Source organism: Pecten maximus, chromosome 3 (assembly GCF_902652985.1).
Source record: "Pecten maximus chromosome 3, xPecMax1.1, whole genome shotgun sequence".
NCBI classification, from domain to species: domain Eukaryota; kingdom Metazoa; phylum Mollusca; class Bivalvia; order Pectinida; family Pectinidae; genus Pecten; species Pecten maximus.
This window is the reverse complement of record NC_047017.1, coordinates 16,870,524-16,887,638: the sequence shown is the minus strand read 5'-3', so window position 1 is coordinate 16,887,638 and position 17,115 is coordinate 16,870,524. Positions and strand designations below refer to the sequence as shown.

The 17,115-nt window shown below is 33.1% G+C and overlaps 1 protein-coding gene across 2 annotated transcripts in view; it reads left to right on the top strand.

The window, feature by feature from the left end:
• Positions 1 to 2,338: 2,338 nt before the first annotated feature.
• Positions 2,339 to 17,115, top strand: part of LOC117323378 (homeobox protein SIX3-like) — a 42,105-nt gene continuing 27,328 nt past the window's right edge. Inside the window, exon 1 of one of the 2 annotated variants that reach the window (XM_033878557.1) lies at positions 2,339 to 3,213. In XM_033878557.1, the coding sequence (XP_033734448.1) occupies positions 2,414 to 3,213 (800 nt within the window). In that variant the 5' untranslated portion in view covers positions 2,339 to 2,413. The remainder of the gene's footprint in view (positions 3,214 to 17,115) is intronic. The other variant, XM_033878556.1, reaches the window with a different exon arrangement.

The window sequence follows — 17,115 nt, the reverse complement described above, 5'->3', positions numbered from 1 at the left end:
AGGATGAATAGTCAAATATACTGTATCACGAATGGTTAGAGAGGGTGAATAATAAAATATACTGTATCAGGAATGGTCAGAGAGGGTGAATAATAAAATATACTGTATCAGGAATGGTCAGAGAGGGTGAATAGTAAAATATACTGTATCAGGAATGGTTAGAGAGGGTGAATAGTAAAATATACTGTATCAGGAATGGTCAGAGAGGGTGAATAATAAAATATATTGTATCAGGAATGGTTAGAGAGGGTGAATAATAAAATATACTGTATCAGGAATGGTCAGAGAGGATGAATAGGGAAATATATTGCAGCAATAAATAGAGTAATACATATTATTACAGGGATGCTTAGAGAGGATGAATAGTAATACAGACTATTACAGGGATGGTTAGAGAGGGTGAATAGTAAAATATACTGTATCACGAATGGTTAGAGAGGGTGAATAATAAATATACTGTATCAGGAATGGTCAGAGAGGATGAATAGGGAAATATATTGCAGCAATATAGAGTAATACATATTATTACAGGGATGCTTAGAGAGGATGAATAGTAATACAGACTATTATAGTTGATAAGGAATAATAATAAAAACACTGGTTATTTGTTTTTTTTAATATATATTGATATACACATAATTCATAAAACATGCAAAAACATAACGCGTAGAAAGAGTTAATGTTTAATTACACAAGTAGACATTATTGTAATTAGTTATCGCTTGATTTGGGTTAAATTATTAATTATATTATAGATGGCACTGCATTGAAGGAGGAGGAGGAGGTATAATGATGATAATATTATGATAGTGATAATGATGATGATTGAGTATGTGCATCTGTGTGGAAGAAAGGACGGGTGAATAAATGTGTGTGACGTTTCATTTTGTATTTGATTCATATTGCAATGATTCCAAAGTAAATATATATATTTATATATAGGGTGCCGTAGATCTTGAGTTCGAGGCCCGGTCAGGGCACGAGTCAAAAAGTTGTCTTCCTTCGTCATTTGTGTTGCTAAGTTATATATCTATTTATTAGCACAAGGTATCATATACACTATGTGTTGGTGATCCGAAGATATAGATTTGAATTTCCTTCGTAGTTGTACCGAGAGAAATATATATATATATATATATATATATAAATTAAACATGTCGTAATTGAACAATCGAAAACTGTGGTGTTTTTGTGATTATGAAGACCATATATCTCATGTTATATAGGCATCGGTATATTTATTGAATTAAGATCAAAATAAAGAATAACGAAAATATCAACTCATGGAATAGTTTATATACAATTGTGACGTTTGATATGTTTGTATAGTTGATGAACAATTTAATAACAGTATTGAATATTAAGCATAAACATAAAATGCCAAACATTAGAAATTAAAAACGGATGCTTCATCATAACATACATATACTGAAATTAAAACATACAAGTAACTTTTGTATGTGATGTCTGTGTAGTTTTTATTTTACATACAAGTTTATATTAAATAAAAAGTGTTATTCAAAACAAACTGTATGGATAAAACTCTGTACAGTGAAAGCAATATACAGGTTACTATATCAAGAATATTTAAAATAGATTTTATATATTCGATATATTTGACAGTTTACATTGATCAATGGATTTAAATGCAGAAGGAAATTAATGTACACAGTCATATACAGCCGATTAATTCAATAAATTTCCCAGTATATCAAAGTGATATTTTCTCCATTGCAGCATTATGAATTTTATTAAAATAAATGTATAATCAGCCCTAAACTGGACGATTATCAGGCTGGCTACCGAGTACAGTCTCGATCAACCGACTTGAAGTAGGCGTTCTTTACAGTGGATTATAGACGTACACGAAATTACCCTTTCTCAATAATTGTATATAAGATGCAAATTTCTATGTAGATAAAATCTCCGTATTCACTGTCCCTGGAGAGAAACCATTGACAGCATATACCGTCCTACATCTGACATACAATACACGAGTTAGTGTTGTATTGTAGGCACGTTCCTTACCGCGAGAGTAACACTATTTTATAGCTCGATGTGTATCTACACCAAGTAATGCGTTTCATACTCATTACAGCAAAGTGGATAGTTTATTTAAAAAATCGACCGTATCTTATGGTTATAGTATCAGATGTAAAAGTTTGACAGATACAGTTCATAAACTACAATGCTGATCACATCAGGTATATGAGAAAGGACAATTACCCGTAGCGGGGCCACGCCCTTTCAGATTGTGGAACAGCCTCTTATGGCGATGTGGCCAATCACGCGGCGTCACCCGACATTGTCCTCAATCAAAAGCATTTGACATTGTAAATATTATTGCAGTTATCTCAACCCGTCATATCGGACTGCGCTGTGCCAGACGACTCGACATCAACAAGGAACTGTGATGATGGACACGGCACCAAGCCTCGACCCCTCGGGCCTGAGTCCCGACCCTGTTAATTGTGCGACGGCTATCCTTAGTGTGTCCACTCACAATGATAGTACTGGAGGAGGAGGAAGCAACGTTACCATGACGAGGGATGTTTCATCTACCCACAGTACCGACACGCTGAACGGGTCAGGTGATAACACACAAACTTCTAACCCTGCATCACCCTCTTCTGCAACCACCTCGGAACTTTTATCCGGAAAGAATCTGACTTTTTCTCCAGAACAGGTGGCATGTGTTTGTGAAGCCCTTCAACAAAAAGGTGATATTGATAGACTGGCTAGATTTCTTTGGTCATTACCTCCCAGCGAACTCTTAAGAGGTAGTGAGGCCGTCCTCAAAGCAAGAGCAACTGTTGCTTTTCACAGAGGAAGCTACAGAGAACTTTATGCAATCTTAGAAAGTCACGAATTCCATGATACCAATCATTCTTTTTTACAGCAACTTTGGTACAAGGCTCATTATATGGAAGCTCAAAAAATCCGCGGTCGACCACTGGGTGCTGTAGATAAGTATAGACTGAGAAGGAAGTATCCTCTACCGAAAACAATTTGGGACGGAGAGGAGACTGTATATTGTTTCAAGGAGAAATCACGACAGGCTTTGAAAGAGTGTTATAAACAAAATAGGTACCCCACGCCAGATGAGAAGAGAAATTTAGCAAAAAAGACAGGCTTAACGCTGACACAAGTCAGTAACTGGTTCAAAAATCGCCGACAGAGAGATCGCACCCCGCAGCAACAAGCAGTAACGGGGTATGTATATATCAGAGAATATTAATGTACTTTCAAGGTGTTATTTTCGGTCAAAACACAGTGCAGTATACCCGCGGTTGTTATAACATCATAAAAATTGCATACGCAATGCTGGCTACGGGAGAGTCAGTTCGGGTAATGTACACCTTTTATGTGTTGAAATATTTAAAAATTTCCTATCTAGATAAGCCCCATGTCATTATTTTATGAGCAATTTATTCACTTCCCCGGCACAAATGATATTAACATTAATATCATGTTTCACCGACCAGTATCAAATGTTGGTATTCTATTTTAAAGTGAATGCATTAATTTTCAATCGGCGACACACCGATAGTCTTGGTGTTGTAATTAACCACCTTAAATAAACCCGTTCCACGTAATAAGTGAGAAAACGGAAGGGCTAACCTATACTTTCCACACATTTCACAACAGTTCAAATTTCATTATAAAATTTCAGAAAATACTTAAAATAATCCAAATAAGTATACGCATGGAAATAAATCTTTCCTCTTATGTTTTACTATGTGATCACACATAAGCTGAATAAGAAACAACAGCTCGAATGAAGCGACATCTTCTTTGATGGTTATATTTAACTTGAAGATACAAAGAACAGGGATATAATTAAATCTTAATTACCCCGGCTTTTCTTTTTTTAGAGTGTTAAATGGCTTCCCGGTTTGAATTCGTTAAAGGATGTGAAATACATTTTGTGATAAGTATATGTTGACCCGGAAGCTTGTACATATAAAAACTTATAGTAAGATATGGTTTTAAACATTTAATATTCAACAATAGGGTGTATGAATACATCAACAGGAAACAAATAATTCCCAGGTACTTAAACTTACTTAATATGTTTTCTAACTAAATATCATCTCATCGTGACCATACCACATAAGATCGCGGAAAATGTCACAAGCATGCCATCAAAATTGATGACAGCTCACCATTTTTGTATGTCTGAATTATTTCAAATATGAAAACACTATTCACATGCTGACGTTTGATTAGCGAGGGAGTCTTCCATATTTTGAAAATTCGAAAATTCAATTAAAAGTAAATATAAGGGGATTTAATGGACTGGTGCGTACCACCACATCGCTCGTCTATAGCCGTCTGTAGCTTATTGTTGTTCTGTGCAAATTGGGGCTTATAAGAAAGACCTTCATATTAAAGAATAAAACCCAAGTGCCCGTCACTTGTGTCGCCGGAATAACTCTCATTGACAGAAAGTGGACGTAGACTTGGGGACAATTGTGGAAAGATATTTTGGTGATTAAGAATGAAAATCTAATTGAGAGGGAAGTGTGGAATGTTTTCACGCTTCAAACTAATGTCATTATGTGTTAAGCTTCGCCCATATCATCCTGGTGGCTAGTCAGGGTGAAGTACATACGGCATCTAAACACAACACGCTAATCAAATACAAAGGTATTTTAATTAAAAGAATTGATAAATCACTAAACCATCCTTTAATCAAGATACACATAAATATTTAAAATATCTCAGATGTCTACAACGTGGAATTGCTGGACTTATTCCAGATAACGAATAAGTATTTATAATAAATGAAACGTTCACTTATCTCGATAATCGTGTTACATCTGTCATGACCGTTATAACTGAAATATATAACACGTGAAATATATTTCAATACAATTCAATTGACTTTTTAACAAAACGTTAGCCGCATTTACAGGATTAGCGTTCAAATGCACCATTAACATAAATAATCGCTCAGTTTATATTTTGACATGGCCACCTAAAAAGATTGATGCAGGTTTAAAACAGTATCGCAAAATACAACTAAAACTTTTCCTGTGATTTCACCTACATTTACTTAATTTTTAGGAAATAATTGCAAATTTATAATGTTTAACGAAATAATATAATTGAAGTAAATATAAAAAGTGTAAAATATAATAAAAAATATATTTTTTTATGAAAAAGATAGCCCATATTTCAGTTAGTTTCATTAAATAATCAATGACATATTTTATAGCTATTATACTAAGTATTGCGATTTGAAAGAAATAACTATTTTACATAAATAGTTAATATACTCCGCAAAGATACAAACTATAAACATAATTATACTTAAACTGTTTGTGGAGATAACTACTTTCCAGATTTCTTTATAAACTGTATTTTTCTTTAACAAACTGTACATAATACAATAATACTTCCTGTGCTGATTTCTTTTCCCACTCATAGCTAGAAGATATTTATCGTATGTCATTACGTCGTTACTGGGGCGCTTTTCTTATGTTAATTATGAATCTGCATATTCCTTCAAGACCTTTGGTCCGAGTATCCGAAAACTACGAACTGAACAGCGTCGAGCTTTTCCACTTTTCATTATCTTTACAACAAATAAACTATTTTGCATTTTAGATTTTGTCAAATTATCTAGAGCAACAAACAAAATGTCTTTATATGAAAAAGGTTGACAATTGAAACGCCACCGAACCATTAAATTAACAAGTTACTGTTTATTTCAGGAGAGAAAATATTTTGCAACCTTATCCCTATCATGATGATCCTTCCGAGGTGTAATCACCCCACATAGGATGGTCCTTTCAGTGTTTAATTGTCAAAGCTTCGTCAGTTGCTCGGTCTTTTTGCTTCTCCCAAGCACCCCACCCGTGTAATCACATCTCTTTGTGCCCGGATTCATTTGCATACCTCCTGGCAAAACGCTAATGTGAAAAATCAAAATAAGGATGCGATCTAAGTCAAACTCAGGTGAGTTGCTCCAAGCTATGACCACCTCTTCCGACCTCATATTGAGGATAACGCCGCTTGAGAGCAATCGGGGACACGAGGAAATTATACCCGACATTTTCCATACTAATTAATTTGAAATATAATTTAGAGGGACAACAAGGGTATGATTATTCCCGCAGAGAACCCTGCCCCGTGTCTAGAGCGGAACAGCTTCATCGTGCGATGTCTTCAGCAGGAAACAGGTCATTCACTCAAAGCTGTTCATCTCCGACCATAATGAATCCTACCACACCAGTTTGGCCAGCAATTATTCGGTATTTTTTTTTCAAATTATAATTTGTTCACACACATTAGTGGTTTTTATTAGGTTTTTCTCTGAATGATTTTCGACTTTTCTCAGCTTGTTATATCTACAAAGGTTAATGACATGCTCTGTGTTTTTTTTTCATTTAAAAACGCCAACAAAATTGCTCCATTGAAATTGATGTTTCAGTCCTTGTTAGTTATTCATTGAAGTTTTTTTTATGGTTGACATAAATATGATATTACAGTCAACAATTGACTTCTTGTTAAAGGAAACTATTTCATCACAAGCTTTAATTGATTCATTTCTATTACTGTGTCAGCGTTGTAATTTTTTGACAACATTAATATAGATATCGATATACAATTAAATACGAGACAATTTACCAAATAAGGCGGTACTCACAAAAATACTATGTTTTCATTTATTGATATTGCGTACTGGCAAAACGAGAATAATTCATAATGATATTAGTTTTTCAATGATAAACTTTAACGTTATTCAGAAACAGATATAATAACCGTGTTTAGAATCATTAAATTGATTTCGTATATAACCTGATTTCTGATTAATCTGGGTTTATGTTAGCGACGGTGTACACCAGTCGGAGGCGGACTATTCACTTATTACACTGTAATAGCAGGCATCGGAGATCGATACCTACCCTACTCGCGGAAATGAAGTGGGTTAGGCTACTCGTTCTATCATAGCTATTAACACGCACATTAATCAGTAATCAGCGGGTAGAGGCTTGGCCACACCCCTTCAATTGTGTTACCGCCCAGTCTGACAGAAGCACAGGCAGCGCATTGTTATATTATAATTAACCATTTTATAATTACTAGAAATGGTATTATACTGATGTGGAACATCTGGAAAACAGGTTTAGAAATGTACATCATTCAATTCATTTCGAGATCGATCGGCCCACTAGAATGTTTACACTTTAACCATGTAACAGTTGTCCAATTTGTAAACAAGAATGGGATTTTCTGACAAAGTTAACATAACAAATCCTGATATGTTTGAAGGATGCACTTTGCAGTTGTTGTCGCTTTGACCCCATACTTGATATTGATGACTGGCGTGTATTTATAATATTAAAAACGATGACGAAGAAGATGCATATTTCCGGAAAGCAAAGTGTTGTGGTGTCATTTCAACATATGATTCACGCACAGTATCGTACTATATCCGTTACGGATATACAAATTGCCATTTTAAACAATGTAAAACTCTTTGCTTCCTTGAAATGTTGTTTTCACCTGCATGCTGAGGAAAAATGATTATTTAATACGTGAAGATAAAGAAGATATTAAAACAAAGAACATTTCAGTGTCCTCACTGAATAACGTGTTTGTGTAAAGTTATGATCATAAGTTCTCTTTGATAGTAACAATGTGAATATTACACCAGTTAAGGAGAGATAAGATGGATAGAGAGAAGAAAGAAAGGGACAAGAGCCAATTACGAGTAGGCTAATGATTTTCAAATTAATAAAATAAATGAAAACTTGATATTAATTTATAATACATAGCTACAAGATAAGGTAATTCCGCCATTATTGTATTATCTATTTTTTCTATCTAATTCCCAATCACAAATAGGGAGAATTTATCATATAGGCACAACATTTTTTGTTATTATTTAGGTTGGCAATTTTCTGTGATTGTGTTCGCTTTGTCATTAATTAGGTTAGATTTGTTAATAACATATATCTAATTTGTCAGTTAGGTTAGAATTGTCTATAATTAGGTTTGATTTGTCTGAATTTATGTTGGATTTGTTAGTAATTAGATTGGATATGTCTGTAATTAGGTTTGATTTGTCTGAAATTAAGTTGGATTCGTCTGTCATCAGACTGGATCCGTCTGTAATCAGTTTAACTTTGTCTGTCATCAGACTGGATTCGTCTGTAACCAGGTTAACTTTGTCTGTCATCAGACTGGATTCGTCTGTAACCAGGTTAACTTCGTCTGTTACCAGGTTAAATTCGTCTGTAACCAGGTTAAATTCGTCTGTAATCTGGTTAAATTCGTCTGTAACCAGGTTAACTTCGTCTGTTACCAGATTAAATTCGTCTGTAACCAGGTTAAATTCGTCTGTAATCTGGTTAAATTCGTCTGTAACCAGGTTAACTTCGTCTGTTGCCAGGTTAAATTAGCCTGTAATCAGGCTGAATACGTCTGTAATTATATGGGATTCGTTTGTAATTAGGCTAGATTCGTCTGTAATCAGACTGGATTTGTCAGTAAACATATTGGATAAGTCAATAATTAGGTTGGATTTATTTGTAAATAAGGTTGTATTTGTCAGTACTTAAGCTTGATTTGTCAGTAATCAGATTGGGCTTGTCCGTGATTAAACAGGCTTTTTCTGTAATCAGGTTGGGTTCCTGTGTAATCAGACTGTATCTGTCTGTAATCAGACTGGATTTGTCAGTAATCATATTGGATAAGTCAGTTATTAGGTTGGATTTATCTGTAAATCATGTTGGATTTGTCAGTAATCATGTTGTATTTGTCAGTACTTCAGCTTGATTTGTCAGTAATCATGTTGTATTTGTCAGTAACTTTGTTTGCTTTGTCAAGTATTAAGTTAGATATGTCAGTTATAGTGTTTGATGCGTAAGTAATTATAATTCAGTGATAAGGTTTGAATTGTCTGTAAATAATTTGAACTGAATCAGTAATTACACTTATTTATATACTTTTCCTGTAATGCTTGCCTTGCACTTTTCCAGTAATTTCAGTAATTAGGCTGGACTTTGAACAGGACATAAGCCTTGTGTTTCCTACTTGCTTAAACGATCCTTAACAAGTTCAGATATCTTAGAGGAAAAACAACAACTTTACAATCGAAAAGTATAGCACAAGTATCTGCCACTTCAAAATATAATAGAAATCGCTGTTACCAAATGTAACAAAATATTTGTTATCTTAAGTAATCTATAGTATAAAAGCTAGTGAAAATAAAAACAAAATACACAAACACTGATAATTCAACTCGATATTCATTTAAAAATGGGTGATCATTATAACATTTTCATATTTTGTTTTAAATCAAGATATGGACATTATCACAATTTACCAGTAAAACAAATGTATAATGGGTGTTTGTTACAGTCAACACAAAGTATATGAGATTTATTTCCCTGTTGAACAGCTACCGATGTGTATATGCGGCCTACAGTATCGTGTACGCAACAGCCGGACTTTATTTTCCCCGTTTGGGGGCCATCACCATGCATGGCTAGCTCGAGAGTATCAGGTGACATCAGTTGACGAGTTTCTGACAACCCACTGTCTTCGTGTTAATTCTCATATTTCCATTTCTTGATGGCAAACGTTTCGCGATTACTGAGATAAGTGAGTTTTGCATAATACTGACTGGGATGATTGTGGGATTCGATATTCATTTTCATACAGATATTTAGTAACATATGGTTTCCTAAGATCGTAGAAATACATTACCTTTTACGAGGAAATAAATAAATATGTAGACTTCTGGAGCTGATACCTACCACGTGCTACAATTTTGCTACATAAAATATATTATTGAAAAAAAAGAAAGAAAAAAAAAAATCAACACAACTGTGTTTCGCTAACGTTTTCAGGTCTAACGGCCATCTTAAGTCGACACATTTATTACAACGTCTTGGTAACCACATTATGATGTCATACATAGGGTATAATGGAAGGTGGTATATACAGATTGTTTGCAGAACTACGTTAAGGAAAATCCTTTTTCTATCCGTTGTACATTAAACAAACTTACAAAATTTGCAGTTTACAATTACTATTAAAAAGGGCAACAACTATTACTAAAATTGATAGCATTCAACTTGGTGTTAAAAATAAACAAACATTATGCTACATATAAATAAGGATAAGTTGGTGTTTAAATATAGAAGTGTTATTTTGTTCCTAAATATTATTTTTATTCTTCTATACTAAATACTACAAATAAACTTCTATACTTCGATTTTCTACAATGTAACTTTTTAATATCTGAGGTACATTTTGGCACCTTTCTGCTCAAGTATAGCTCAATACAAAATTTTAAGCGGACAAAAAAGCGTAGAATTACGAAACTTCGGCTTTCGTTTAGAATAGAAAGCATGATTTCTTATTTCCCAAATATATTTACGCTATGTTTTTATATATTTATAATCGTTGTGTCAGTATTAAATGCAGTATATTGCAACATAAGAAACTGTATCTATTGTACAATACTCACTAAGCAATAACAATCATGGAAAAAAATCCTATAGTTTTTGAAAATTTTGTAACATTATTTAATAAAAAAAAATCCATGACTGTATGGATGTTTTCCTGGATTTTACGGAAATTTTATGACAGGTACTATTCTCTGAAACATCTAGTGACGTCTTCGGCTTTATGACGTTATCGTTTGACCTGCCCTCATCTTCTGTTAGTGTTATCAATATAGGATCAGACACTTTTGGAATAATTACAAAAAATATATTTAGAAAAATAATGAATAAACTGAAAATCATAAAATGTGTCGTCATTGACATTTAACGGTTCTTGGTACTCAAAAGGCTGTCATTTTGCTTAATCGGTTTGAAAATAAACTATTTGGGTTGTTTGATGGACATTAAATCCTGCAGATCAACAATCTTTTTAAATTGTGATACTTATTGAAAAACACAGAGTCCAAAAGTAAGTCGTTCATTTCTTATGTTTGGCATCGGATGTAAAACTTAAGGTGTTAAAAGTTCAGCTGGATTCAATAATTGAGTGCTGCGTTTGCTCTGAAAATTAAATGTTTTAAATAGAGTATTCCTGGAAGTATTGTTTGTAAAGGACTGTTTAGAGATTTACAGTTTTGAAATAGTTTGGAGAGTATTGTCTGCTATGGAATGGTTCAGAAAGTATTAATCGCTATGGAACGGCCTGGAGAGTACAATCTGCTATGAAATGTTTCGGAGAATATTGCCTGCCATGGAATGGTCTGGAGAGTATTATATGCTTTGGAATGTTTGAAGAATATTGTCCGCCATGGAATGGTCTAGATAGTATTATATGCTTTGGATGGTTTGGAAAATATTACTCGCCAATGGTCTGGAGAGTATTATATCCTACGGGATGGTTTGGAGGAGACTAGTGTCTGCTCTTGAGTGTGTATAGAAAATATTGTCGGAATTCAAATGATTAATATAATAGAATTTCTTCGAAATATGACAAAATCCAGTTGCCTCAGATGTCTAACGTATTAAAGTTGGTATTCAAATACTGCTGAAATATTTTAAGGAGAGTTTGTTACCTTGTGCATTGGATATGTTACAAAATGCTGAGCAATTTCGAAGGAAGGTGTTGATCAAGATCTTAAATATAATTAATTATACACGAACAAGTGTATCGCCCTCGTAAAAATGCCAAGGGAATTTTGTTATGTAAATTTTACCGGTGGTTTTAGGGTTTGGTTATACAATGGCTGACACTGCCAGGGTTAGTAAAGATAGAATATGTATGTGAAGAGGGTATGTTTTGGTGAATATACTCAGGACGGGAATGTGAATGGAAGCGTGACGAAATATGAAATATCTGTGTTTTAAGGAAATAAGCGATAAGCAAACTTAAAGACTTGTTCCTATATTATAGACAGTTTCTGATTTACATTCTACAGCTATTCGTGTTGCTTCGAGTGCAAAACTGGTCTGTTCGCATCATAGAAAATAAACATTCCTTCATGAATAAAACCCAAACAAAAGACGTATGTCTTGTATATAGTTATCAAAGCTATTTAAATCATTTGATATTACACATACTTTTAAATATTTTGTCATACGAGGAATTTCTCTCGGCATTGTTATAACCTTCAGTGTTTTATATCAGTAAATCTCTAACATTTTCCAGGGATAACTCATTGGAAGAAATAATAAGTAATGCCAATATATACAATTAAACGATACTCTACGGTGGTATTAATTAATGATTCGGGTACATATCGAGATCCTTTTAAACCCCGTCCTTTTAACCTTACAGTACATGTCATTCATGGTCATAATAAGGACCATTATATTAATATATTGAAGTGACAGGTGACAAGCATTGTTATATCGTATAAGATTTATAGCTAGTGTCATGAGTAGTATCATCTATATCTCTCCCCACCGAATTGCTCGGACCATAACTCAAAATTATGGAATTTCAGAATATCAATATGAAAGTAGTAAACCTGTTGGATATTCATTTCAATTTGAAATAAATAAAGGTACAGAAAAAGATACATTTAGAAATAATTTAATCTGTAACAAAAGCATGAAGTCTATTTTCTTCCCAGTAAGATGTCAGGAATAGAAAACACTGATATTCTTTATCGGTTGAAAGAAGTCGTTTAAACCAAATAAATTTATAAGATCCAATTCTTTATGCGACACCAGAACCACATAACAGAGATACTGGGGTTGGAAAAATAATTATGTATACAACATTCCACATTCCTGTGAGAAGAATGATAACGAGTCTTAGTCTCCTTGTGTAGCCGTCTGGAGGTGATATTAGCCAGAGACAGACCACATCTACGTAAAACGTCGTCCCTGATAGGGGATTTAGGGCACCAAACCCAGGTACATGTGGTCGGAGATAATTACCAGAATCCAGTCCTATCATCGTGTGATTCAGCTCAACCTTTTGTTACCGAATTATTGTTGCATTGTAGTAATTACTATTGTGATGTACACAATATAATTTAAAAAATACAAAAAGCAATCTAAAATTGTTTCGATTGTGTTTCGTTTTAACATTTTTTTTTATTTTGGTATATATTGTCACGTTTATAAGTTTATTCATTATGTATATGAAAAATATTGAAATGTAAACACTTACTTGGTAACCAATATGAAAAAAAGTGGTAGGGCAAGTATTCTCATTAAGACATTAAACAGAACAATAACGTAATCAAACAGGAAAATAATCACTAGTTAATTATCACACTGTATGTCAAGTGGACTACAGCTGATAATTTTTGTATTACTATCAATAATACAGATAATTTAATTTTCGTTTTTTTGATCTATTAGCTGAGGTATGTTCTAAAACTCTTCAGTCATAAATTACCGTTGGTTTAGTTTAACATACCAATAAAAACCCTTTTATTTATATAAATTTTTTTAGTAAACGTTTTCCTTTGATATGATATGTTCGGAGTGTTATTACAAAAGTTTAATCCCACATTCGTTGTAGCATATATTTTACAAGTTCGGAGGCATATCATTATATTTGAAGTAGTATTTTTTTGAATTTTGAATTTTTTTTTAATTTTGAGTCATACATTTTACAGTTATTGAGACACTTATTAGCTGTGGTACATTTCATTATTTTTGAGTCAAATATTCGCTGAGGTATATTTTACGATGTTTGAGTCACATATTCGCTCAGGTATATTTTACAATGTTTGAGTCACATATTCGCTCAGGTATATTTTTCAATGTTTGAGTCATATATTCGCTCAGGTATATTTTACAATGTTTGAGTCACATATTCGCTCAGGTATATATTGCAATGTTTGAGTCACATATTCCCTCAGGTGTAGTTTACAATTTTTGAATCACAAATTCGCTGCGTTATATTTATAATAATAATCTCATATTGGATGTTCTGTGAGTGTTTTACAAAACCTCATATAAGTCTTCTTCATTGCTGCTACTGATCTGTTTTTGTTTTATTCTTAAAATGTGACATGGAAGTGCGGCATTTCGTTTTTTTAAGCTTAGAATTCGTTTTCTATCTAAAATTAAGGATGGTGATGATCTTACAAGGCTAACACGTCTGTGAAATATACCGACAATTTGAGTCTTAATGTGTCAGAAATTAAACCCCGGGAAAAAAGGAAATGTAACAAAAACAATCATTGCCAGGATACCAACATCAGTTGATTTTACGATACAAGATATTAACAGTTAAATTGCACAAATATTTGATTTAAATAAAGGAACGTTGGGCGACGATGGGTGGAGAAGGCCACCGGCAACGTCACTTTATAGCATCTGGCTGGTCCTCAACCAACTCCCCTGTCATCAAAATCACTTTGCTAATTATATTGACTTAGCGTTCTCTTATAGTATTCCCATCTATGTCATTATGTGACTTGTTGGCTTTCATCCATCCCATAATACTACAGGTGAGCGGTCGCGATGCCTCCATTTGGTGCCGATTTGTCAGGGCAAACACTCGTAACAATGACCGGGTGTGACCGTTGGTGTTGGCATTGGTAGGACCATTAGAGTACCGTGTCGGTCTTCAAATAATTAATAAAGTGTCGTTATAACATGGAAGGGTTAAAGTGGTGTTATCGATCAAGGCAGAAACAGAAAAAGCAATTATTTAAAAATTAAATCTGTGCAATAACGATTTGAAATCGTATTAAGGTATTGTGTCTAGTTTAAGTGAGACCATCTAGATACATTTAATTGTCAAGTTGTGATGTTTTCCTAAGATAGGATGGCAGCGATATTGTCTTTGAAAAGGATTAAATGAGCAGCTATCTCCAATAAGATGATGTGACGAAATTTGTTTTAATATCTAAGTAGGAGTTATTCATTTCAATGGAATCTCTTTTAATCCAAGAATTTATCTGTGTATGTGTTGGTGAGATAGTAAGGTAAATACGACTTATGTTAAATCATTTGTGTATATGTTGGTGAGACACAAAGGTAAATATGACCTTTGTTAAATGTTTAAATTGATAAGCTGGTGTAAATCGTAATTCTCATATTGACTCTGTGTTAACCTTTCACTAGTAATTTTCCATATCGTTACATTCCAATAAATCATTACAATCTTGCTTAATAATATTATCTTTCCTTTTGAAGTTGACTTCTTTTAGGTTGAGTTATAGTAAGTGTCCTTATCCTCAAATTGAGAACATTGCATTACTTGTTTGCTGGTCTTGTCATCCTTGTTCCTTTTAATGAGTATCCATATATCTTTTGTTTATATTTTGTCATCGTTATCGATATTGAATTCGAATTATAGTTTGGTTATTATGTCGTTATTATTTGTTGTTTTGAAATAAGCAGGAGACACTTTTTCAATTCATGACGCATAGGTTTAACTTCCATGTACATTTTGGATGGTGCCTTTCCTTTGCTCTTGTCTATCGATTTTGAAATCGAACATATGTAAAATGTCAGTTTTTATATGACTGACGATCTCGCAGTGGATACTGTGCTTCCGATATGTTGATATCTCTGTAGTTCTTGTTACTATCATCTGATATATTTATGTTCCGAATTATCTGTTGTGTTGTTGGATTATATTCCGAATTATCTGGTGTGGTGTTGGATTATATTTCGAATTTTCTGGTGTGGTGTGTATATCTATTAACGCCGTGTGGTATTTGTTTATTTGTTTATGGACCACCAAACGCACATGTTCCTGGTATATGTGAAGATTTGTTGATACTATGATTTTTAGAGCGCGAAGACAGTTTTGTATGTTCACATTTTACTGATTTAGGTAAGGCCAGGTATAGAGAGAAAATAACTTTTGAATTCTATATTTTCATTTGTTTCGACAAGGTGGTATGCTTGGTTCTACGTTATCAACTATCAACATACAAATATATGGCTTCCATTTTGGAGTATATTTGTACCAATGTAGAATGTAGATAACATTCTAAATTTTATATTCGACATATTTCTAAATTTATCTTTTAAATGGGGTGTTCACTTGTGTGTCTCTTGTTCAATTATCATAAATACGAAGATTTTATTTTGTGAAATGTTACATACCAATATGTAGCTGTATGTAATTATGTAGGTTTACATACCAATATGTAGCTGTATGTAATTATGTAGGTTTACATACCAATATGTAGCTGTATGTAATTATGTAGGTTTACATACCAATATGTAGCTGTATGTACTTATGTAGGTTTACATACCAATATGTAGCTTGATGTACATATGTAGGTTTACATACCAATATGTAGCTGTATGTACTTATGTAGGTTTACATACCAATATGTAGCTGTATGTACTTATGTAGGTTTACATACCAATATGTAGCTGTATGTACTTATGTAGGTTTATATACCAAGCTGTAGTTATATGTTCATATGTAGGTTTATATACCAAGCTGTAGTTATATGTACATATGTAGGTTTATATACCAAGCTGTAGTTATACGTACATATGTAGGTTCATATATAGGTTTATATATCAATATGTAGCTTGATGTACATATGTAGGTTTATATACCAAGCTGTAGTTATATGTACATATGTAGGTTTATATACCAAGCTGTAGTTATATGTACATATGTAGGTTTATATACCAAGCTGTAGTTATATGTACATATGTAGGTTTATATACCAATATGTAGCTGTATGTACTTATGTAGGTTTATATACCAAGCTGTAGTTATACGTACGTATGTAGGTTCATATATAGGTTTATATATCAATATGTAGCTTGATGTACATATGTAGGTTTATATACCAAGCTGTAGTTATATGTACATATGTAGGTTTATATACCAAGCTGTAGTTATATGTACATATGTAGGTTCATATACCAAGCTGTAGTTATATGTACATATGTAGGTTTATATACCAAGCTGTAGTTATATGTACATATGTAGGTTTATATACCAAGCTGTAGTTATACGTACATATGTAGGTTCATATATAGGTTTATATATCAATATGTAGCTTGATGTACATATGTAGGTTTATATACCAAGCTGTAGTTATATGTACATATGTAGGTTTATATACCAAGCTGTAGTTATATGTACATATGTAGGTTTATATACCAAGCTGTAGTTATATGTACATATGTAGGTTTATATACCAAGCTGTAGTTATATGTACATATGTAGGTTTATATACCAAGC